At 37.1% G+C, this 27,541-nt stretch overlaps 1 protein-coding gene across 1 annotated transcript in view; it reads right to left on the bottom strand.

The window, feature by feature from the left end:
• Positions 1-15,464, bottom strand: part of LOC128234785 (periostin-like) — a 39,837-nt gene extending 24,373 nt beyond the window's left edge. Inside the window, exons 1-4 of the mRNA XM_052949302.1 lie at positions 15,386-15,464; positions 11,066-11,220; positions 6,064-6,223; positions 341-455 (exon numbers count right to left, since the gene is read on the bottom strand). Coding sequence (XP_052805262.1) covers positions 341-455; positions 6,064-6,223; positions 11,066-11,193 — 403 coding nt within the window. The 5' untranslated portion in view covers positions 11,194-11,220; positions 15,386-15,464. The remainder of the gene's footprint in view (positions 1-340; positions 456-6,063; positions 6,224-11,065; positions 11,221-15,385) is intronic.
• Between the last annotated feature and the right edge of the window lie 12,077 nt (positions 15,465-27,541).

The following is a 27,541-nucleotide window of genomic DNA, read 5'->3' as shown; positions in this document are numbered from 1 at the left end:
ATGCATTATTTTGTGAGTAGTTTAAAGTTTATCACTCAAAATTTATGTTTGTAATATATGTGTAAGTATTGACTTTGAATAAGAGTGTCACTTTAAAAATAGTCAATAAAAGATATACATACAATTGAATATGAAATGAGATTGGGGTGGCTCGTTTATAATAATGTATCCACATTGTACAATAACCGTACATTTATATGATTTTACCCTCGACATGCCGTTTATTTTGTAGCTTCTCTATATGGGAACAAGCCAGGAAATTTATTTATATATTCACCTCAAAGCTATCTTCGCATTCAAAGTAAAATAATTCGTATAAAATACGGATAAAACTACCTACCGTCCGCGCCGTCTCTATGAAATTTGATAACGCCGGCCTTAGCAGGGCGCGCCGGAAGTTCTCCGAGTCGCGACAGGAACACTGTCTCTCCCTCCAAGATGTGCGCCCAGAAAACCTGCATAAGTATTCGGAACGGAATTCAGGTGAACGATTATTTCTATTTAAGGGTTGGTATCTTAGTCAAGAACGCATGTCAGTATCTACTATTTCAACAAGGGCTCATGTCATAGTCAAATCCAGAAAACATACCATTATCTACAATCTAGTTAAGAGTTGATGCCACAGTCAAATCCAGAAAACATGCCATTATCTGCCATCTAGTTAAGAGTTGATGCAACAGTCAAATCCAGAAAACATGCCATTATCTCCTATCTCAACAAGGGCTAACGTCATAGTCATATCCAGAAAACATGCCATTATCTACTATCTCAACAAGGGCTAATGTCATGGTCACGTCCAGAAAACATGCCAATATCTTCTATGTCAACAAGGGCTAACGTCATAGTCACGTCCAGAAAACATGCCATTATCTTCTATCTCAACAAGGGCTAACGTCATAGTCACATCCAGAAAACATGCCATTATCTCCTATCTCAACAAGGGCTTACGTCATAGTCACATCCAGAAAACATGCCAATATCTTCTATGTCAACAAGGGCTAACGTCATAGTCAAGTCCAGAAAACATGCCATTATCTCCTATCTCAACAAGGGCTAACGTCATAGTCACATCCAGAAAACATGCCATTATCTCCTATCTCAACAAGGGCTTACGTCATAGTCACATCCAGAAAACATGCCATTATCTCCTATCTCAACAAGGGCTAACGTCATAGTCACGTCCAGAAAACCTGCCATTATCTCCTATCTCAACAAGGGCTTACGTCATAGTCACGTCCAGAAAACATGCCAATATCTACTATCTTAACAAGGGCTAACGTCATAGTCACGTCCAGAAAACATGCCATTATCTCCTATCTCAACAAGGGCTTACGTCATAGTCACATCCAGAAAACATGTCATTATCTACTATCTCAACAAGGGCTAACGTCATAGTCACGTCCAGAAAACATGCCATTATCTCCTATCTCAACAAGGGCTAACGTCATAGTCACATCCAGAAAACATGCCAATATCTTCTATCTCAACAAGGGCTTACGTCATAGTCACGTCCAGAAAACATGCCAATATCTTCTATCTCAACAAGGGCTTACGTCATAGTCACATCCAGAAATCATGCCAATATCTTCTACCTCAACAAGGGCTAACGTCATAGTCACATCCAGAAAACATGCCAATAACTTCTATCTCAACAAGGGCTAACGTCATAGTCACATCCAGAAAACATGCCATTATCTCCTATCTCAACAAGGGCTAACGTCATAGTCACATCCAGAAAACATGCCATTATCTCCTATCTCAACAAGGGCTAACGTCATAGTCACATCCAGAAAACATGCCAATATCTACTATCTCAACAAGGGCTAACGTCATAGTCACATCCAGAAAACATGCCATAATCTCCTATCTCAACAAGAGCTAATGTCAAAGTCACATCCAGAAAACATGCCATTATCTCCTATCTCAACAAGGGCTAACGTAATAGTCACATCCAGAAAACATGCCATTATCTACTATCTCAACAAGGGCTTACGTCATAGTCACGTCCAGAAAACATGCCAATATCTTCTATCTCAACAAGGGCTAACGCCATAGTCACATCCAGAAAACATGCCATAATCTCCTATCTCAACAAGAGCTAATGTCAAAGTCACATCCAGAAAACATGTCATTATCTACTATCTCAACAAGGGCTTACGTCATAGTCACGTCCAGAAAACATGCCAATATCTCCTATCTCAACAAGGGCTTACGTCATAGTCACATCCAGAAAACATGCCATTATCTCCTATCTCAACAAGGGCTTACGTCATAGTCACATCCAGAAAACATGCCATTCTCTCCTATCTCAACAAGGGCTTACGTCATAGTCACATCCAGAAAACATGCCATTATCTACTATCTCAACAAGGGCTAACGTGATAGTCACATCCAGAAAACATGCCATTATCTCCTATCTCAACAAGAGCTAACGTCACAGTCACATCCAGAAAACATGCCATTATCTACTATCTCAACAAGGGCTAACGTCATAGTCACATCCAGAAAACATGTCATTATCTCCTATCTCAACAAGAGCTAATGTCAAAGTCACATCCAGAAAACATGCCATTATCTCCTATCTCAACAAGGGCTTACATCATAGTCACATCTAGAAAACATGCCATTATCTCCTATCTCAACAAGAGCTAATGTCAAAGTCACATCCAGAAAACATGCCAATATCTCCTATCTCAACAAGGGCTAACGTGATAGTCACATCCAGAAAACATGCCAATATCTTCTATCTCAACAAGGGCTAACATCATAGTCACATCCAGAAAACATGCCAATATCTTCTATCTCAACAAGGGCTTACATCATAATCACATCCAGAAAACATGCCATTATCTCCTATCTCAACAAGGGCTAACGTCATAGTCACATCCAGAAAACATGTCATTATCTCCTATCTCAACAAGGGCTAACGTCATAGTCACATCCAGAAAACATGCCATTATCTCCTATCTCAACAAGGGCTAACGTCATAGTCACATCCAGAAAACATGCCATTATCTCCTATCTCAACAAGGGCTAACGTCATAGTCACATCCAGAAAACATGCCATTATCTCCTATCTCAACAAGGGCTAACGTCATTGTCACATCCAGAAAACATGCCATTATCTCGTATCTCAACAAGGGCTAACGTCATTGTCACATCCAGAAAACATGCCAATATCTTCTATCTCAACAAGGGCTAACGTCATAGTCACGTCCAGAAAACATGCCAATATCTTCTATCTCAACAAGGGCTAACGTCATAGTCACATCCAGAAAACATGCCATTATCTCCTATCTCAACAAGGGCTAATGTCATAGTCACGTCCAGAAAACATGCCAATATCTTCTATCTCAACAAGGGCTTACGTCATAGTCACGTCCAGAAAACATGCCATTATCTCCTATCTCAACAAGGGCTAACGTCATTGTCACATCCAGAAAACATGCCATTATCTCCTATCTCAACAAGGGCTAACGTCATAGTCACATCCAGAAAACATGCCATTATCTCCTATCTCAACAAGGGCTAACGTCATTGTCACATCCAGAAAACATGCCATTATCTCCTATCTCAACAAGGGCTAACGTCATTGTCACATCCAGAAAACATGCCAATATCTTCTATCTCAACAAGGGCTTACGTCATAGTCACATCCAGAAAACATGCCAATATCTTCTATGTCAACAAGGGCTTACGTCATAGTCACGTCCAGAAAACATGCCATTATCTCCTATCTCAACAAGGGCTAACGTCATAGTCACATCCAGAAAACATGCCATTATCTCCTATCTCAACAAGGGCTAACGTCATTGTCACATCCAGAAAACATGCCAATATCTTCTATCTCAACAAGGGCTTACGTCATAGTCACGTCCAGAAAACATGCCATTCTCTCCTATCTCAACAAGGGCTAACGTCATAGTCACATCCAGAAAACATGCCATTATCTCCTATCTCAACAAGGGCTTACGTCATAGTCACATCCAGAAAACATGCCATTATCTACTATCTCAACAAGGGCTAATGTCATGGTCACGTCCAGAAAACATGCCAATATCTTCTATCTCAACAAGGGCTTACGTCATAGTCACATCCAGAAAACATGCCAATATCTTCTATCTCAACAAGGGCTAACGTCATAGTCACATCCAGAAAACATGCCATTATCTCCTATCTCAACAAGGGCTAACGTCATAGTCACATCCAGAAAACATGCCAATATCTTCTATCTCAACAAGGGCTAACGTCATAGTCACATCCAGAAAACATGCCAATATCTACTATCTCAACAAGGGCTAACGTCATAGTCACGTCCAGAAAACATGCCAATATCTTCTATCTCAACAAGGGCTAACGTCATAGTCACGTCCAGAAAACATGCCAATATCTTCTATCTCAACAAGGGCTTACGTCATAGTCACGTCCAGAAAACATGCCATTATCTTCTATCTCAACAAGGGCTAACGTCATAGTCACGTCCAGAAAACATGCCAATATCTTCTATCTCAACAAGGGCTTACGTCATAGTCACATCCAGAAAACATGCCAATATCTTCTATCTCAACAAGGGCTAACGTCATAGTCACATCCAGAAAACATGCCAATATCTCCTATCTCAACAAGGGCTAACGTCATAGTCACATCCAGAAAACATGCCATTATCTCCTATCTCAACAAGGGCTAACGTCATAGTCACGTCCAGAAAACATGCCATTATCTCCTATCTCAACAAGGGCTAACGTCATAGTCACATCCAGAAAACATGCCATTATCTCCTATCTCAACAAGGGCTTACGTCATAGTCACGTCCAGAAAACATGCCATTCTCTCCTATGTCAACAAGGGCTAACGTCATAGTCACATCCAGAAAACATGCCATTATCTCCTATCTCAACAAGGGCTAACGTCATAGTCACATCCAGAAAACATGCCAATATCTTCTATCTCAACAAGGGCTAACGTCATAGTCACATCCAGAAAACATGCCAATATCTACTATCTCAACAAGGGCTAACGTCATAGTCACGTCCAGAAAACATGCCAATATCTTCTATCTCAACAAGGGCTAACGTCATAGTCACGTCCAGAAAACATGCCAATATCTTCTATCTCAACAAGGGCTTACGTCATAGTCACATCCAGAAAACATGCCAATATCTTCTATCTCAACAAGGGCTAACGTCATAGTCACGTCCAGAAAACATGCCAATATCTTCTATCTCAACAAGGGCTTACGTCATAGTCACATCCAGAAAACATGCCAATATCTTCTATCTCAACAAGGGCTAACGTCATAGTCACATCCAGAAAACATGCCAATATCTTCTATCTCAACAAGGGCTTAGGTCATAGTCTCATTGAGAAAACATGCCAATATATTCTATATAGCCAAGGGTGGTTGTCGAACACGACAGATCCCTGCTTACGAACAACAAAACACATTCATTGAAAATCACGACCTGTCAAACGTTCACCGCAAATATAGCACTGAATACGTAATTTAACAAAGGGAGCGTCTGTTAGTGGTAGCGTGCAATATTTGTGAAACAATTAAGTATTCATCTTGTCGCCGTGTTGTATCAGTATTCGTCTGGATATTTCAGCTTCACTTTCGTGATTGCATGCCTCCAAAACCCATTATTTAATGCGATGGAATTGTTCCATACGGTTGCCGTGATTTATAGAGGACGACTCTAAACCTGCGTGCGTCGAACAGTGACGACTCGCGAAGACATAATCAAAGATGGATAATTTTGACGACGTCTGCATCCGATGGGCCGTACATAAATGTAAATGGCGTCATTGACGTACATACTTGTTAAAGCGTTGTCTTTAAAGAAGATGACATAAAATTGCTAGAAGTCAATCAGGTTTGTGACAACATAAGATGCCAAGTGGTGCTAAAATACTATTTTGTGGTAAACAGCCACATTTGCGAGTTACGTACGAACTCGTTTAAGAAAACGCCTAGGTCGTACTTTGTCTGAGGTTAATACGTTCGTGAAATAATGTCTGTTTGGCAGCTAAATCGGTAAAATTACGCGTGGTGTAATTACTTACGGATTTCAGAAGCGCGGTGTCGTTAAAGAGGACGTCTTGGCCGTAGTCTGGCATGACGTTGATAAAAGAATCGTTGGGAGCGAACACAGTGAACCGCTGGTCGGTGGAGTTGGTGGCCAGGCGCAGGCCCGTGTCAATGATGGACGCCTTTTCAATTGACCTGCAATGTACCATATGTAATAGAAACATGATATACATTCGCTCGTTATAACAAGAATCTGCAGTTGAACACATTTACATGAACATGTTGTTTCGACGTAACGTATACATATATGTAATGCGACAAATGTCACTTTTGGGTAAAGGTTAAACTATTCACATGAAATGCTAGTGTTTAACCTTATAAGTTATATTTTCAACTTTTCAGTCAACAGGGGTCCATTCCTATCTCTGCTATCCTATCCTATCTGTTATTGGATAACAGCAATTACAGCTTCCAACTACCAACCTGATAACAGGAAAAGAACATGTTAGTCTACAACCCTCAATGACGTGTTAGTCTCCAACACTCAATAACATGTTAGTGTCCAACTCTAAATAACATGTTAGTCTTCAACTCTCAATAACATGCTAGTCTCCAACCCTCAATAACATGCTAGGCTCCAACTGTCAATAACATGTCAATCTTCAACTCTCAATAACATGCTATTCTCAAACTCTCAGTAACATGTTAGTAGCCAATTCTCAATAACATGCAAGTCTTCAACCCTCAATAACATGCTAGTCCCTAACTCTCAATATGACATCAGTCTCCGACTCTCAATAACATGTCAGTCTCCAACCCTCAATAACATGCTAGTCTCCAACTCTCAATAACATGTCAGTCTCCAACTCTCAATTATACGTCAGTCTCCGACTCTCAATAACATGTCAGTCTCCACATCTCAATAACATGTCAGTTTTCAACTCTCAATAACATGTCAGTCTCCAACCCTCAATAACATGCTAGTCTCCAACTCTCAATTACACGTCAGTCTCTAACCCTCAATAGCATGCTAGTCTCCAACTCTCAATAACACGCCAGTCTTCAACCCTCAATAACATATCAGTCTCCACCTCTCAATAACATGTCAGTCTCCAACTATCAATAACATGCTAGTCTCCTACTCCCAATAACACGCCAGTCTCTAACCCTCAATAACATGTCAGTCTCCAACTCACAATTACATGTCAGTCTCAAACTCTCAATTACATGCTAATCTCCAACTCTCAATAACACGCCAGTCTCTAACCCTCAATAACATGTCAGTCTCCAACTCTCAATAACATGTCAGTCTCAAACTCTCAATTACATGCTAATCTCCAACTCTCAATAACACGCCAGTCTCTAACCCTCAATAACATGTCAGTCTCCAACTCTCAATAACATGTCAGTCTCCAACTCTCAATTACATGCTTGTCTCCAACTCTCAATAACATGCTAGTCTTCAACTCTCAATAACATGCTAGTCTTCAACTCTCTCAACAATATGCTAGTCTCCAACTCTCAATTACATGCTTGTCTCCAACTCTCAATAACATGCTAGTCTTCAACTCTCTCAACAATATGTCAGTCTCCAACTCTCAATTACATGCTTGTCTCCAACTCTCAATAACATGCTAGTCTTCAACTCTCTCAACAATATGTCAGTCTCCAACTCTCAATTACATGCTTGTCTCCAACTCTCAATTACATGCTTGTCTCCAACTCTCAATAACATGCTAGTCTTCAACTCTCTCAACAATATGTCAGTCTCCAACTCTCAATTACATGCTTGTCTCCAACTCTCAATAACATGCTAGTCTTCAACTCTCTCAACAATATGTCAGTCTCCAACCCTCAATAACATGTCAGTCTCCAACTCTCAATTACATGCTTGTCTCCAACTCTCAATAACATGTCAGTCTCCAACTCTCAATAACATGTCAGTCTCCAACTCTCAATAATATGCTAGTATCATACTCTCAATAACACGTCAGTATCTAAACCCTCAATAACATGTCAGTCTCCCGCTCTCAATTACATGCTTGTCTCCAACTCTCAATAACATGCTAGTCTTCAACTCTCTCAATAATATGCTAGTCTCCAACTCTCAATAACACGTAAGTATCTAAACCCTCAATAACATATCAGTCTCCAACTCTCAATAACATGCCAGTCTCTAACTCTCAATAACATGCCAGTCTCCAACCCTCAATAACACGTCAGTCTCCAACCCTCAATAGCATGTCAGTCTCTAACTCTCAATAACATGTCAGTCTCCAACTTTCGATAACATGTCAGTCTCCAACTCTCAATAACATGTTAGTATCCAACTCTTAATCTCCAACTCTCAATAACATGCTAGTCTCCCACACTCAATAACATGTTAGTCTCCAACCCTCAATAACATGTCAGTCTCTAACTGTCATTAACATTTTGGGATCCAATCCTCAATAACATGTTAGTGTCAAACTCTCATAGACATGTTAGTCTCCAACTGTAAATAATATGTTAGTCACCAACTCTAAATTACATGTAAGTCTCAAATTCTCAATAACATGCTAGTCTCCAATTCTCAATAACATGTTAGTCTCCAACACTCAATAACATGCTATTATTTCTTAATCCAAGATGCAGTGACCGTTAGCAAGGAGTTCGTCGTTTGTCGCATAAATGCCATCAATATCGAGAAGTCATGAGTTCATGAATACCTCTTGAATGTCATTACATGGTTCCTACAGGACACCTTACATTTAAAAAGTGATATGTAATGATACGTATAACATTTGATGTCAGCATTCGCTGGTCATGTTATTGTCCTAATAGTGTCTGATGGAATGTATATTTGCTTTACAGTGGAAACTCGCTGGCTCCAACTCGCAGGAACCGGCAAAATTACCTCGAGCCTCGAAAATTTCTAGGCAAGCGGGTAGGCTTACCTTAAGTTAAAAGAAATCGGTCCTTTACATTCAGTTCGAGCCAGCGAGGAAGTTCAGCAAACCGCTTTCAAGCCAACGGGGTTCGAGGGTATTTATTGTATACACATGTTTTGCGTAGCTTTAACTTATCCATGTCAGTCAGATGTGATTCAGTTTAATTTTTATTTTGTGTGGCCATTTGTGTTTGTATTATGATGTTTATGTTTTGCCAAAGTCATGTTTCTGCTGATATTGCCAATAAACTGAAACTGAAAACTATATGAGTATGATATTACGTTTGATAAATTAATTTGACAACACAGCAAAGTGGTTTCAACGAGTCTAAATATATTTGTATGTTGTTTGTATACAATAGGCGTTCATTTACGAGTATCTCTAACATGATAATGTACCCTTTAATTCTCGTCGAAAGAAAGATGCTAGTTTATGTACTAAATTCAAATAATTATTTTCTTGTTTATTTGAGTTTATCAAGGTCTCCATTGCCTCCATTATAGCTTGAAACCTCATTGTCGCAAATACACAAGAGACATAGATAAAAGTGACTGTAATTCCCAGAAAAATATAAATTCAAAGAATTTCAACGCCTGCTCTTTTCAGAGGTGAAACAAGGACTTGACGTGAAACGAGCGTAAATATTGGACTTGCGCCCCTCCCTCAGATCCGAAATTTATCTGGTTTAAAATTTTAACAATTTCGACTTAGTAAACAATAAACTTAGACGATTAATGCGATGGGGGGAGGGGAGCGGGTACCGGGTGCTTTTTGTGGGATCAGTTTGCTACCTTGTACTTCTGCACCTCATACAATAGATGCACATTAAAATGAAAACGAACAGCAGGCAGTGCCAATATATTTCATATACAACAGATGTTTGGGTTTTGCTTTTTACCAGAAGATATGGATTATCAATTGTTTATTAAACATAAGGAAGCCCCCCTGCTTATATGCATACGCTGTTTGGGAGATGTTTCAGGAGCAAGGCAACTTTTATTCGATTAGAATAGAACGCAAACGCGACAAAATCTATTGAAGCCAGCCAAAGACAATAACTTTTCCTTACATTATTACTGTTTTATTTACTTATTTCGGAGTAAGTGTAATGGAACACATTATTTCCTGGAGTATATTAGAAAATAAATCCGGAATCACATATTGTCTAGTCAACAGTAAACACTTTTATTGGTTCATATTAATTCCTCGCCTAATGACGTACCATACAATTTTTCAAAAGACAGTTCACCGCATGAACAACGTTATTTTTGGTCCTAGTCCCTTAAACAAATTATAAAATCGCATTTATTTGTTAAAGAAAGTGCCGGGACAATTACCAATAATAGATTTCCCCAAAATGTATATTTTCTCGTCCTGCTCTATTAAATTTAATTATGAACCCCAGAAGCAGAAGACAAACAACGGTAGCAGACGACAGTTTTATAGAATTTGTTTCGCAAACAGAGAGACAAGCAATTTCTCGAGGAGAATTTATTTCCGGCGATGATCTATCAGCGATTTCAATCTAAACAGGACAGTTTACGGTTGTAAGACGACGTGATTTAAATCTCAAACCCAAATCGTTTAATTGAATCTAATATCAGTCAATGTGCGTGCGTGTTTAAAGACAGGGACAGAAGCAAGCTGTACACACTATATCTAGGCTTGAATAAAATCAACAAAGGTTTGCTTTTATCCGCTGCATGTTTTAAGAAATTTTGAAATGTTGTTTGAGTTTGTTTTATACATATGGACATAGGCACGATAGAGAAACAAATTTGTTCCGTTAATGATACTGTACCACCTAAAATATCCTTGGAATGGCAAGCTACAACACCAGTTTCATTAAAGACATACACGTGAGTCGTACAATTAAATTTCCTCAGTTCCCAATACCATGTTTTGTTTCCTTAATCGTTTAATCTAATCTACTTCGTTCTGTATTTTAATTCTAAATAAAGTTGTAGAAATTGTAACAATTAATTAATTGGTATCTGTGACGTTTCTACATACAAGTTCAGAAAATGATCCGGTCAGTACAATGACACGGGAATGAAGAATAAGGTTATTGTACATAAACATATTGCCCATATATTTTTTTACTCACGCGAATGAATATCCAGGGATATCTGGAGCCTTGAGGTACTGGGCGATGGTCAGATTGGACTGGAGGGGAAGCAGGAAGCGGTCAATCAGGTGGACGACGCCGTTACTTGCCCGTATATCCGCTGTCATGATCCAAGCCCCGTTCACAGTCTGCGCCTGTGAAAGAAGGCAAATATATAAGTAATAAGTAAAGCCATCAGCTTATATTATTAAATTTCTAAACCTGACTATGGCACAATTTTCATCGATTCAAAGACAGTACGATCAAATACATAGTGGGAACTTAACAATAGGCAAATACATACTGGGACAAGCAGAGGGAAAGAAACCCACATGCAAATAAAGACTAAAGACACAAGAGCAATGAATCATCGGCAAATACATACTAGGAAAAGCAGAGGAATACAACCGAAGACAAATACATACTGCATGGGACCAGCAGAAAAAAAAACATTGGGAAGTCATTAAACATTTGGCAAATACACAGTGGGGCCAGAAGAGGAACGAAACCATTGGCAAATACATACTGGGACCAGAAGAGGAGCAAAACCATTGGCCAATACAAGCTGGAACCAGAAGAGAAGCAAAACCATTGGCGAATACAAATTCGGACCAGAAGAGGAGCACAACCATAGGTAAATACATACTGGGACAAGTAGAGGAACGGAACCATAGGCAAATACATACTGGGACCAGAAGAGGAGCAGATACGCACTGCAAAAAAGAGGGATTAATTCATTGGCAAATACACACTGAGAACAAAAGGGGGATTCATCCAATGGCAAATTTACACTGAGAACAGAAGAGGGATTAATCCATTGGCAAATACACACTGAGAACAAAAGAGGTATTAATCCATTGGCAAATGCCTACTAGGAACAAAAGAGGGATTAATCCAGTGGCAAATGCCTACTAGGAACAAAAGAGGGATTAATATATTGGCAAATACCCACTGAGAACAGAAAAGGGATCAATCCATAGGCAAATACACACTAAGCTAAAAACAGAACAGGGATTAATCCGTTGGCAAATACGCACTGCGAAAAAAGAAGGAAATATCCATTGGCAAATACGCACTGAGAACAGAAGAGGGGTTAATCCATTTGCAAATACACACTGAGAACAAAAAAGGGATTAATCGATTGGGAAATACACACTGATAGCAGAAGAGGGATTAATCCATTGGCAAATACACACTGAAATCAAAAAAGGGATTAATCGATTGGCAAATACACACTGATAACATAAGAGGGATTACTTCATTGGCAAATACGTACTGCGAAAAAAAGGGATTACTTCATTGGCAAATACACACTGAGAACAGAAGAGGGATTAATCCATTGGCAAATATACACTGAAAACAAAAAAAGGGATTCATCCATTGGCAAATACACACTGAGAACAGAAGAGGGATTAATCCATTGGCAAATACACACTGAGAACAGAAGAGGGATTATTCCATTGGCAAATACACAATGAAAACAAAAGAGGGATTAATCCATTGGCAAATGTACATGGAGAACAGAAGAGGGATTAATCCATTGACAAATGCCTACTGGGAACAAAAGAGGGATTTATCAATAGGCAAATGCCTACTTGGAACAAAAGAGGGATCAATCCATTGACAAATTCACACCGAGAACAAAAGAGGGATAACTTTATTGGCAAATACACACTGAGAACATAAGAGGGATTAATCCATTGGCAAATACACACCGAGAACAAAAGAGATATAACTTTATTGGCAAATACACACTGAGAACAGAAGAGGGATTAATCAATTGGCAAATACACACTGAGAACATAAGAGGGGTAACTTCATTGGTAAATACTAGGGATGGCAACGAGTACCCGAGTACTCGAGTACTCGATCGAACGTCCGAGTACTCGAGTACCAAATCACTACTCGAGTACTCGGAAAAAAAATCAAAAAATCTATAAAAATCACCAAATACACGATTTACAGACAAAATATCAGATCTGGTTAGTTGCCAAGAGGACAATTAACGGTCCCTCTAATCCCCGCTGTGTACACAATTGACCTCAATCAATTAGTTGAGAGTTGTTGTGATAGTTGCAAACTGTCAACAAAGGACCCCTATTTCAAATTAGCACTGATGTCAATTAGCGAAGTTTTGATAGCGGTACTTTCACCTTCACAATTCTATTGTATACCAATTAGAGACTTTTCATCAAACAAAGGACGCTAACGAGCAAGTATCGACCGTTACGAAAATTTATTGATTTCTTAAAGGGCGTATTTTAACTATTTTTGCAATGATTATCACAATTGATTGGTTGATATTTTAAATCAAGAATTATGAATATTAATGAGGTCAACAACAATTACACAGTACGAAAAACTATCATTTAAAAATTAAATTATAGAGTGAACAACTGAACTTCGTATTGAATTTCGTTCACTATTTTTATGTATGCTTTTAATTTTCGTTTATTGCATTATGATTGTTGTTTATTTCTACAGTGCATACTTGTATAAAATGAAACGAACAAGACAAATTAAAAGCCTGAAACAACATTTGTTTTCTTTTTATATCATTTTTTGTTAAAATACGTAATGAAAGTTTACTTTAAAGGTGAAAATGACCAATAATACGACCTACGCACAATATACGTCATTAACGATACATGATATATACACAATCTTGTCTTTGCGAACACATATTCAATTTTTCCGAGTAATCGAGTACCCGAGTACTCGATCAAACGATCGTCAGAGTACTCGAGTATTAATTAAACTACTCGTTGCCATCCCTAGTAAATACACATTGAGAACAGAAGAGGGATTAATCCATTTGCAAATGCATACTGAGAACAAAAGAGAGATTAATTCATATGCAAATGCCTACTAAGAACAAAAGAGGTATTATTCCATTGGCAAATACACACTGGGAACAAACGAGGAATTAATCCATTGGCAAATACACACTGGGAACAAACGAGGAATTAATCCATTGGCAAATACACACTGGGAACAAACGAGGAATTAATCCATTGGCAAATACACACTGGGAACAAACGAGGAATTAATCCATTGGCAAATACACACTGGGAACAAACGAGGAATTAATCCATTGGCAAATACACACTGGGAACAAACGAGGAATTAATCCATTGGCAAATACACACTGGGAACAAACGAGGAATTAATCCATTGGCAAATACACACTGGGAACAAACGAGGAATTAATCCATTGGCAAATACACACTGGAAACAAAAGAGGAATTAATTCATTGGCAAATACACACTGGGAACAAACGAGGAATTAATCCATTGGCAAATACGTACTTGAACCAGAAGCGGAACAACACCATAGACAAATACATATTGGGACCAAACAGCGGAATAAAACCATAGGCAAGTATAAACTAGGATAGTAGAATAATATATCCATTGGCTAATTGTTCCGAGGACCAACGAATACATAGGCAAATAGAATAAATGTCTGCTGTAAAACCTCGGTTGATGAATAAAACAAACTTTAATACTAGATACAGTAAAAAAAAAAATATAGGATGAACAACTACTTATTTGATTTCTTTCTCTTCCAGACGTCCAGTCCTAGTGGTTAGTCGTAAAAAATAATCAATTCAAGAGAAATAAAAAAATATATTTATCGCATATTTTCAACGCATGTCATTGGTGATATAGCATTGACTAATATGATGACAAGGAGTTGGTATAAAAAAAACTAAGGGTATGAAGCAGTGGCTGTACACAGAACATACAACAATTGATCATAACGGGAGACTATCGACTCTGTAAAACCATAGTGCCCAAAATGACAGACCGATTATGATGTTTGAGAAGGCTAATGGCAGTAAGTGCGCTGGTCAGACGCTGGTACACTTTTTCGATGAGTAATGGCGTTATGGAAATGCCTTTATTTCCATAAGAAAGACCATTATTATCAGCTATTACGGCCCTATCCATCATGTTTTAAGACTGGGGTCACTCCTCGCTATCATAGAATGTGCTAATGCCACATACACCCACGTTGTATAACACTGTTGTAACAAATGGACAAAATCATGACTCTTAGTGCAAGAATACAACAACGCATTTGCACTTTTTTCATTAATTAATCCTCTGAAATAGTTTCAAATCATAATAGTGGAAAAACATATCCCTAATTAACAAAGCCGCAATCGCGAGTACCACGAGACGTTTCCACAAACATGCCAATATTGTTACGATAAAGGCGTTACTTTTAAAACTCCAAAATCTGACAATAGCGAGGCATATACTCATACAGAAAGATTTAAATGATGATACTCAGAACTTATCTTTAAAACTCACCACAGTGTCCCGTATGGTAGGTTGTCGAAGAATAGACGCTTGTCTCCCTGAAGTGACGTCATTGCAGACTTCCGGGTCGCCATGTCAGCGACGCTCGTGATTCCATCGGCTGGAACAAAAACAATTAGGATATAAGCAAACGATACCATTTCAGCATTACTAGAGATATTATGTCAACCATACCGCTTTCCTCAATGAACGTCAGCTTGCCTCTTATTTTACCCTATCAGACGATGGGCAATGTAAAAAGGCACATTTTTACTTATGTTGTTAGTTCATTTACGTAGTTCTTTGAAATTGCGTCTCAGACCAGCTATTAGATGGAACTCTCAATAAGTTACGCGGACTAGTTTAAAAAAAAGAAATTGATTACAAAATTTCCTTGAAACAATACATCCCATGGTTTCATATACAAGTAGCAGAAATCGACTAAAATGTTAAGACGAGAAATTGAATAAACATGTTCTCTGTGGTATAATTCAACAAATTATATTTCATTATTGGATAGTCATAATATAACTAATATCAGAGATCAATTTTGAACAGAGAAACATTCCTTTTAAAGCCTCCCCCTCTGTGCCCCTCTATTCGGCGTATTTTGTCTATATTCACGAATTAAAAAAAACAAACTTTTATAACGCCTATTTTTTGCATCATTGTTCTGGCTAGGAATGTAAAGTGCCGATAACTTTGTTCTAAAGCATGTTTACTTAACCTTTTTTAATGTACACATTAAGCTTTTAAAGATGACAACTTTCGCTGCGAAGTTGACATATGTTGATATAATAATATATTTTTTATAATGTTTCGTATTACTTCCTTACATGGCAAAGCATCAGTGATGCAAAAGCATTTAACAAATCTTTTATATTTGATTTCTTTAAAACAGAAGCTTAATGGTCTTTGAATATTTAAGACGAGCAGCGTCCTCCCTTCTGCTAATTTGTTTTTAAATGTCACCTCTTAGAATTAGTGACAACTTTACAAGTATGTGATCGCTTCAAGCATCGGAATTTGACACTCTAGTTAACACTGAATCGTAGACAAAACCGCTAACTAATGGGAAAATAATTGGTGACTGTGAATGTGATAGTTCTAAGAGGGATAACAGTGTATGAAATAATCGTTCCCAGTCATATTTACCATTCATTATTTCAAAAAACCGGCCCAATTTTCTGGCTATGGAGCTGCAGGGTGTCGTGTTAGCATTTTCAGTATTTCAATGAGGCGGAAATGAAATATTCTGGTATATAATTGTTACATTTAAAGCTAATTCGGTCCGATAATTGACGGAAGTAATTCGCCTGTTAAAACTGAATTAATTTTAAAGCCATGGAATTGATTGTATTAGTGTCAATGATCTAGAAATTCTCACGTTCCCTAAAATGGAATTGTTTAGAATTCTGAGCAGAAACGCACCTACTGCACCCACGCTGCGAAAACTTATAAAATATTTATTATACAGTATTAAATGTCTATATAAAATAAGTAATCAGGTGTTAGAGGATGAGACTGTGTGTATCTTGTTACATCAACATTCGCCTATGTGAGAAATATATTGAAACACTGTCACATAAATAATATATAAATGAAATCGCGGCTGTTTGAGTTTCAAATACATGTAGTTTCTTCATCCAATCAAAATGACGCTTAAATGACTCACAGTGTGATTTTAAATATGATACATTAAAAGCTTTTCTATGGATTCAGTCAATGTATTTCAGTCAATGGATTCATTAGGGAATTTTGAAAACAAGAACATTTGTCTTAGGTGGGTGGACCGATTTGCTTTATTTAAGTTTAAAACATAACCTACATTTACAGCTTATGCGATCGCTTTATCAAAATTAATAATTCGATGAAGTGATAACAACTGTATATATTTAAAACGTTAGGGCTATATTTGTTACCTTAGGCACGATTTATTTGATTTAGCAAGAATACTATCTTTCAGCTTGATTTGGGAAATTCCCTTAATATTGAGCTGAAATTCTTGATCGTACAAGGGAAGGATCTAGGATTGGGCGTGAGAGGGAGCGTAACTTAGGGTGTAACTTGTTTACTCGTGCCCCTCCCTCTGAACCGAAATTAATTTGATTTAAAATGTTGATAGGGGGGTTGGGGGTTCTCCCCGTACCGCCCCGAAATATTTCATAGTGTATTGTGCATTTTGGTTGTATTTTTTTCTATATAGAAATTAAAAGCAAATTTGCATGATTTTAGGAGGGGGCGAACGCCGGGTGCACCCCTTTCCTCCCGGATGCGTACAATATGTGTTCGCAGATGGCTGATGAAATGGACCGAATAGATGTATATTCATATTAAACAGTATAGCTGTGGTTATATTGTCAGCGCACCGACACTGTGTAGCCACTGTTAACAGAATACATGGAATACATCAAAGAATTAAAGTTCAAACTATTGCTGTTATCAATCTGCATTTTAAGAGTCAGTTACACAATGCAATTATACGCCGATTGTGTGTAAATTCCCACCGGATAAAATCACTGCTCATAACTTAATTACTCGATGTTTGCAACAACATAATTATAGCACATTCTCAACGTCAACGTCTCCGTGAATTCTCTCATGAATAACATCATTGAAAATAATATCTTGCGACAAAGGACTTCGTTAAGATCCAACATGTAGCGCAAAGAAAGATATGGGTCTTACAACCACACTTCCTGCCATAAAGGCACAATGTCAGACTGGCCTGTTATAGAACATGGAATTGTCCTTACACATACGTGAACATGTTTTTACTTTTAAGCAAATGTATGGATGACTATAATGATCGAAAATATCTTTTTAGTTTATACTAATTTCTTGACGTAAACTATTAGCCTATAGGATCTATGCACCCTCGAGTCAGTTCCTGGCCTTGAGAAGGTACCCCTGGTAGGGATCGAGCCCAAACCTCTTTGGTGAGAGGTGGACAACTATACCACTAGACCCCTCTCTATATTCTTGTGTTCTTATCTGATCTTATCATATGTTATCTTTACTTGACTCACTGATATGGTATAGCAGGATGTTTTCGACAGTCTGGCGGTCGGTGAGGTTATACCCGAGGGCGGCCGCCTCCAGCAAGAAGGTCTCATAGGATGAGGAGACCGGAACAAACACGCTGATGGACGACCGCTCAAAGTGGGCACCAAGGTCAAAATCCCGGATCAGAGCCGCAAACTAGAAAGATAAATTGATGCAATAATGCCATGTTGGGGATCTGCATTATCGTTATCAGAAAATAAATAGAACGTGGGGTTTAATTGGGAATAGATTTGAGCAGTTAAATGTTGAATTCATTATATAACGATCAAACAAAAATCACTGTTAAATAAATTGCTCTTTATAAAATGTAACAAGAATAATATTGTGTTTGATATTATAAGATTCAATTAAGTTGTGTAATTATTATCGCCAGTGTAGGTTGCACCAATATTCTCAGTATTTTGTATGTATTATTTGGTTGTGTGTAACAATTGAAAATCGCTTTTTATGTTTTTTGAAACGTTATTACAACTGTGTGTTCTTTGGGTTTTTGAATTGCTATTTTTGAGACGTCATTATAACTGTGCGTTCTTTGGGTTTTTGAATTGCTATTTTTGAAACGTTATGACAACTGTGTGTTCTTTTGCTTTGTGAATTGCTATTTTTGAGACGTTATCATAACTGTGTGTTCTTTGGGTTTTTGAATTGCTATTTTTGAGACGTCATCATGACTGTGTGTTCTTTGGGTTTTTGAATTGCTATTTTTGAGACGTCATCATAACTATGTATTCTTTGGCTTTTTGAATTGCTATTTTTGTGACGTTATCATAACTGTGTATTCTTTGGCTTTTTGAATTGCTATTTTTGTGACGTTATCACAACTGTGTATTCTTTGGCTTTTTTAATTGCTTTTTTTGAGACGTTGTCATAACTGTGTGTTCTTTGGCTTTTTGAATTGCTATTTTTGTGACGTTATCACAACTGTATGTTCTTTGGGTTTTTGAATTGCTATTTTTGAGACGTCATAATAACTGTGTGTTCTTTGGCTTTGTGAATTGCTATTTTTGAGACGTCATCATAACTGTGTGTTCTTTGGGTTTTTGAATTGCTATTTTTGAGACGTCATCATAACTGTGTATTCTTTGGCTTTTTGAATTGCTATTTTTGTGACGTTATCACAACTGTGTATTCTTTGGCTTTTTGAATTGCTATTTTTGAGACGTTATCATAACTATGTATTCTTTGGCTTTTTGAATTGCTATTTTTGTGACGTTATCATAACTGTGTATTCTTTGGCTTTTTGAATTGCTATTTTTGTGACGTTATCACAACTGTGTATTCTTTGGCTTTTTGAATTGCTATTTTTGAGACGTTATCACAACTGTGTATTCTTTGGCTTTTTGAATTGCTATTTTTGTGACGTTATCATAACTGTGTATTCTTTGGCTTTTTGAATTGCTATTTTGTGACGTTATCATAACTGTGTATTCTTTGGCTTTTGAATTGCTATTTTTGAGACGTTGTCATAACTGTGTGTTCTTTGGCTTTTTGAATTGCTATTTTTGTGACGTTATCACAACTGTTTGTTCTTTGGGTTTTTGAATTGCTATTTTTGAGACATTATCATAACTGTGTGTTCTTTGGCTTTGTGAATTGCTATTTTTGAAAAGTTATCATAACTGTGTATTCTTTGGGTTTTTGAATTGCTATTTTTGAGACGTTATCATAACTGTGTATTCTTTGGCTTTGTGAATTGCTATTTTTGAGACGTTATCATAACTGTGTGTTCTTTGGGTTTTTGAATCGATATTTTTGAGACGTTATCATAACTGTACGCTGATCGCTATTCATTTTTGAAACGTTAATCATAACTGTGTGTTTCTTTTGCTTTGTGAATTGCTATTTTTGAGACATTATCATAACTGTGTGTTCTTTGGCTTTGTGAATTGCTATTTTTGAAACGTTATCATAACTGTGTGTTCTTTGCTTTGTGAATTGCTATTTTGAGACGTTATCATAACTGTGTGTTCTTTGGCTTTGTGAATTGCTATTTTTGAGACGTTATCATAACTGTGTGTTCTTTGCTTTGTGAATCGCTATTTTTGAGACGTTATCATAACTGTGTGTTCTTTGCTTTGTGAATTGCTATTTTTGAGACGTTATCATAACTGTGTGTTCTTTTGCTTTTGAATCGCTATTTTTGAGACGTTATCATAACTGTGTGTTCTTTGCTTTGTGAATTGCTATTTTTGAGACATTATCAACTGTGTGTTCTTTGGCTTTGTGAATTGCTATTTTTGAGACGTTATCATAACTGTGTGTTCTTTGCTTTGTGAATTGCTATTTTTGAGACATTATCATAACTGTGTTTCTTTGGTTTTGAATTGCTATTTTTGAGACGTTATCATAACTGTGTGTTCTTTGGCTTTTGAATTGCTATTTTTGAGACATTATCATAACTGTGTTTCTTTGGGTTTTTGAATTGCTATTTTTGAGACGTTATCATAACTGTGTTTCTTTGGGTTTTGAATTGCTATTTTTGAGACATTATCACAACTGTGTGTTCTTTGGCTTTTGAATTGCTATTTTTGAGACATTATCATAACTGTGTTCTTTGGGTTTTTGAATTGCTATTTTGAGACGTCATCATAACTGTGTGTTCTTTGGCTTTTGAATTGCTATTTTTGAGACATTATCACAACTGTGTGTTCTTTGGGTTTTTGAATTGCTATTTTTGAGACGTTATCATAACTGTGTGTTCTTTGGTTTGTGAATTGCTATTTTTGAGACGTTATCATAACTGTGTGTTCTTTGGGTTTTTGAATTGCTATTTTTGAGACGTTATCATAACTGTGTTTCTTTGGCTTTGTGAATCGCTATTTTTGAGACGTTATCATAACTGTGTGTTCTTTGGGTTTTTGAATTGCTATTTTTGAGACGTTATCATAACTGTGTGTTCTTTGGTTTTGAATTGCTATTTTTGAGACGTTATCATAACTGTGTGTTCTTTGGGTTTGTGAATTGCTATTTTTGAGACGTTATCATAACTGTGTGTTCTTTGGCTTTTTGAATTGCTATTTTTGAGACGTTATCATAACTGTGTGTTCTTGGCTTTGTGAATTGCTATTTTTGAGACGTTATCATAACTGTGTGTTCTTTGGCTTTTTGAATCGCTATTTTTGAGACGTCATCATAACTGTGTGTTCTTTTGCTTTGTGAATTGCTATTTTTGAGACATTATCACAACTGTGTGTTCTTTGGGTTTTTGAATTGCTATTTTTGAGACGTTATCATAACTGTGTTTCTTTGGCTTTGTGAATTGCTATTTTTGAGACGTTATCACAACTGTGTGTTCTTTGGCTTTTGAATTGCTATTTTTGAGACGTCATCAACTGTGTGTTCTTTGGCTTTTGAATTGCTATTTTTGAGACGTTATCATAACTGTGTGTTCTTTGGCTTTTTGAATTGCTATTTTTGAGACGTTATCATAACTGTGTGTTCTTTGGCTTTTGAATTGCTATTTTTGAGTTATCACAACTGTGTGTTTCGGCTTTTGAATTGCTATTTTTGAGTTATTATAACTGTGTATTCTTTGGCTATGAGTAGCAATTATAAACTGTTAAATTTGTTTCGTTAACATAATTGTGTTTTCTTTGGCTATGTGAAACAAACTATATCTTAATTCTGCATTATCATTGTGACGTTATAAACATTGGGTCGATTGTTTAGAACTTTGGTCAAGTTAGCAACGTTATTTACATCATCGTTGTTAACTTTCAAATCAATATTACTCTGTAAGTTTCACAGATACACTGATGATTTGCAGTATTCTTAACAAGACGTGAGACAACTGTTTCAGCTGTATTTGTTTTATTTAAATATATGAGCATATCATCAAATAGTTCACCTTTAAAAGTTAACAACGATGTCGTTAATCAGGTTGTTAACTTTAGCAAAGTTCTGAACTATCGGGCCATTGTGTTATGTACCAAGTGTACATTGCTATTTTTTATGAAATATCCCATTATGAATATAAGAGACAGGTTTTTTCTTGCATATTTCCTAATAAAACTTTATATAGCTCGTGAATTCACCGGTCAAACCGTTTCATTCCTTTGCTTCCAATATACTGCAAACATGCTGGAAATATTTCTCTCGCTGGCGTGAGGCACTATCGTCCCTAGGGAGTCTAAGGCCGGTGTTGGAGGAGATGAAATCAGTTCAAAACTCGACACCAATCTCGCCAATACCTCTCACGGTTTGAAAGACGACAATATTGGTTATCTGGTCAACTTAACAATTACACTTGAAAATAATCGCAGTAATCGCCTCTGTAGCATCTGTATACGACACTTTCTTTGCATTTTTGCCACACTTAAAAAGATTTTTTTTGTTAACGTTGAATGGATTCTTATCTTCTTTATTGAATGTCATGAGATATTGACTTAATTATCATATTTGTTTTTAAGCTATGAAGTTTAGTTTCTCAATATAGTTTTCAAAGGACATCTGTATCGTTCATGCTTTTCTTTGAGTATTTAGGAATAATGAGTATGCATGGTGTTAGCCTTACTCATTCATATGATGTTTGATAATGATAAATTTAACGCATAGCATCATCACTCTGGTGAACGAGAATGGGTTTTAGCTTTTAAAAGTCCTTCTTTATACGATTTAAATCCATTTATACATTTGAATAATAAATATTTCTATTTGATACTATTAAAGCTGCACCCTCATAGATTTACCGTTTTGACAAGGTTTTTTAAGTTTTTGTTTGTCTTGGAATGAGCCAGTTTTCCATGTTTACGTTGAAAGTATTGATTTATGGTTAAAAGCGTTACTTACGCTTTCAGAAAAATGCATAAAGCTTCAATTTTTTATCATAAATATGAAAGCCTGCGATTTGATTTTTTGTCAGCTGTCTTAAATTACTGGTTTCTATGAATTTTCGCAAACATTGTCTAGTTCCATAAGAAAAAATAAATAAAACAATGTTGTCTAAACGTTCAATCTTTGAGAGTGCAGCTTTAAGTTTGAAACTCAACGAACCTGTCAACTTATGAAAACAAATATCTAGCATTATGTATCTATTTTACACAATGAAGAAATATGCTCTTTTAAGCCTGTGTGCTTTTGAAACAATACCAAATACAAACCTTTCTCAGCCTATTCCAGTACTGTATGTGTTGTAGAACGTTCCGTTGACGTCTCGGAGGCGGTCTGACCCCGCCCAGCTCCGTTATCATGGCTACAAATACTAGCGCCACACCCATACACGACAAAGCGCATCGCATCGTCATGTCACCCCCGTTAAACAATTGTCGAGCGGTCTGTTAATCCAATTTACAAGCACCGCATTTCTGTCCATTTCCAAAGTAGTTTCATGTAGCGGAGACTTTCTATATCACATTTTCCATCATGGTATACGAACATTTCCTTTCGCCATAATTGTTTCCGGTAGACTTATGTCCTGCTATTTGATTTTTGTCCACTTTTAGCAAGGGCCACATGGTAGAGGCCTCCCAAAACACCCAATCCTATTATTCACTTGTCCACAGCTACAGTTTATTTTCTTAAACCTTCAAATAAACGAAATATCCCCACGCATAAGATAACATTCAAATTACAAATAAAGGAAAATTGCGTTCTCCTAACCTGTCCTTTTGATGTATCCAATGCTTGAGTTGAAGTCTAAATTGGCAACCGAAATTGAAATTCAATTAAATGAAATTTGCATCCTGTAATAGCGGCAAAGTGGATTAAATGTTTGTCCCACTCTTTGTCTTTCCTCATACAAAGAGAGGAGAAACACTGGTGACAAAACAGTGAGATGTTCGATGCATACACATTAATGGAAGAACCAGCCAGATACAACCTGGAAATTGATGCGTACTCTCCAAAATCTCAAACTCGTAAAGAATATTGTCCAGACTAACTTGTGGGCCCATATCAGAATAACGCAGCCATGAACCTCCAATAACATTTTTATTTCTCATTTCAATAAAACATTAGATAAATACGGTACAATTGATTGTTGCAAATAGTACGAAAATTATTCATAAGTTCTTTTGTACGTAGACACGAGTTCTGATATAAAGCACAGCAATTTCCAAGCAACACTAAATTAAAGGTTGAATATAATCGTATTCCACTCTGTTTATAATCTCAGAGAAAATAATTTAGGTTGAATAGCACCTTTCATCCTCACAGACTAAACATATAATATCCCCTCAGTTACATGCAATTACATTGAATAAGATATACACACAAGCTGAAGCCAAGACATAGCAGAAGCGCTCGTCCGAAATAAATACTGTCACAAAAACACCATCCGAAACCACGTGTGAAACAAGTACGGAGGTTACTGAGTATGACATCAACGTCATCAATGAAGAAGCGAGGAATAAACGCCAGTGCATCCTATAAGCTCAAAACCTCGTCTTCTGACTTAAATGACCATTTCAGTGAGATCTCAAGAATAACTCTAAGACAAAAACAGATAAAAAAGAAAGATGCATATATCCCAACAAACAATTATCGCCGCTAGAAGGCTTCCGTGAGACGTAAACCATTAATTTATAGAACAATAATCACGAGTTAATTGTCGGCTGCGATCAGAGAAATTGCCCGATTTCACCAATATTTGCTCCGTCGACAAATGTGTTTCTCCCGCTTCCCGTCTCTGATAACGTTGCAGACGGTCATTCGAGAAAGGGTACGTGCACTGAATGGCGACAATACGACACGATATATTCATTATTTTGAAAAATACTCAAATTTAAAGTGCTTTAATAGGAAATTTGCCCACATTTTAAGCGAATCTTAAGTACATTGTTAAACAAAACTTTACCTAAATCATTGACTAAAAGTCTCTTCAATAAAATCAGTAGGAGCTAAGAAATGAAAATACAAAACAATACCGAAACAATGACAGAACATGGACATCATTTTCATTCTTCTGATCATAGCCTTGAAGAACTTTTCAGATCAAATGTACTTCTGCTAAAACCTTATTTCGGTTCTCGATAATAATTTTAGCACCAATGATGACAAGAAAGATTTCATAATACAGGAAATCACTCAGATAGTGTAGATTCGCATTAACCGTTGCCTCCTGTAAAATCTCACAAGAAAAAAGTTCGTTTTGATCAGTATTTTCTGACTGTGTTACCGTCTTCAATGTCTTGGGTAGGAATACACTCTCGCACAACCTGGGTACATACTTTTTTAAAGAAACACAACGACTACGTCATATTAAGCGTTAATTTTTATCTTCTAAACGAATAATCCGGCACGCCGGGCGCAGCCCTGCGACGATTTATCGTTTAGAAAAAAAAGAGTAGTGTTCGTAGTGTTCAGTGCGAAATGTCGCGTGCATGTTTTATATTAGTTAGCGCGTATGCCTGAGCTTATAAATAACACACTTAATAAAACCAATATGACTTAATGGAAATTTGCCGATTGTTTGTATTACTTAATCAAAATCGGTTGGTTTTGTAATCTGCTCGATGGATTTTTAGTTGTCAGAGCTCTTTCAAACATGGATCTGTACGGCGATTCCATTGGTAGAGCCATGAGCCTGAACACATATCACACCAACAGATCCGCTATGAGGATAGTGTTATAGTTAAAGTATTTCCCCAACGCGCACACCATTACAATGTTAGATTTATTTCATGATTTATGGAGAAATTTAAGACTTTAACACCCGTTTCACAGTCAGTAGTTCTGCAAAACAATCCCGCCTGGGACAAATCTCTATATGTCATTCAAATATGAAAGGTTTAACTTATGGCAGTGTGAACTGGCAGAGGAAACTGTCTTGTTTTCAGGGTTAGGGTATTTCGTATTCTTTGGGGACGACGATAACTTTCATAAGAATCATTGTTAGGACGAAGAGGAGAAATCGTTGAAGGTTAGCTTGATACATAAAACATTACAAAATAGTTTCACGCAACATAGCACTCCAGAGTCGGGTCTTGCATGACGAACTGAGATTGTAAACTTGATTTCAGGTAAATTTCTTCATAAGATTCAATGTTATAGATCTACATTAAGAACAAATAATTATTTTAATTGTAAGCATGTTGAAAACAAAGATATTGATTTCGAGAAAAAGTCGCCAATATAAAAGTATAAGGTAAAGGCACGAACCCACCATAACAGACAGACAGGCCCTTAGGACACTACAATCATGCACACTAACACTCAGTGTCATTACCTTTCATTCAATTCCGGCTGGAGCAACCAATTGTTAAATAAGACAACCCAAAGTCACACATCTGACGCAACCAGTCTAAATAAGATTTAAAATAACGCCTTCGTAAGTCCCACACCATTACAACATCGCATACACAGAAAGTTACACTCAAATACTAAATATAATAAGCACATGATATTGTTAAATCTTTCTGTCAATCTCACCAGATATTTCAAGCCCCTATCGTATTTTCCCTGATTTAATCCAGAATCTCTAGCCGTTCCCTTCAACACTTCGTTGTTGAGAACAAATATTGACCAAGATATAAACCTTTTATTGTATTTACAAACTAAACAATATCTCTTTTATTCGGAAGTGCGATAAATATCATTCTAACTTATTTCATTTCAACCCACATTTCGCATTTATTGCATATCGCTAACGCGTTTTGGTATTTGAAGTGACCATACATGAAATTGCTGAAGCCATCCATTGAGAACTGAACTGGTGGTAACAAAAAGTTGACACCAATACACACAGTACCATGCATTTTGTTCTGGCGAAATACATACTCCACTAGTATAGTGTTCACACACACACGCACGTACGCACGCACGCACGTACGCACGCACAAATACACGCACAAACACACGCACGCACACGTACGACACACGCAATCACACACGCGCACACGCACGCACAAACACCTGCACACACACGCACGCAGGCACGCATGCACGCACACACGCACACACACACACACACAGTTTTATCGAACAATTTGCACACAACTAACTTATATGAACATGTCGTCTGTCTACAAGATCCGCTCCAAAGCCTGATAATGTGTTATCTACAGATTTTTGTAGCAGGGTGATATTGGTCTAGGATCGGCTCAGCCTTCTGTGTCAGTGCCTTTCTTGACTGACAGCCAACACGGGGTTCGTTTTGATAAAGCC

This window comes from Mya arenaria, chromosome 5 (assembly GCF_026914265.1).
Source record: "Mya arenaria isolate MELC-2E11 chromosome 5, ASM2691426v1".
In the NCBI taxonomy this organism is placed as follows: Eukaryota; Metazoa; Mollusca; class Bivalvia; order Myida; family Myidae; genus Mya; species Mya arenaria.
This window is presented reverse-complemented; position numbering and strand designations above follow the sequence as displayed.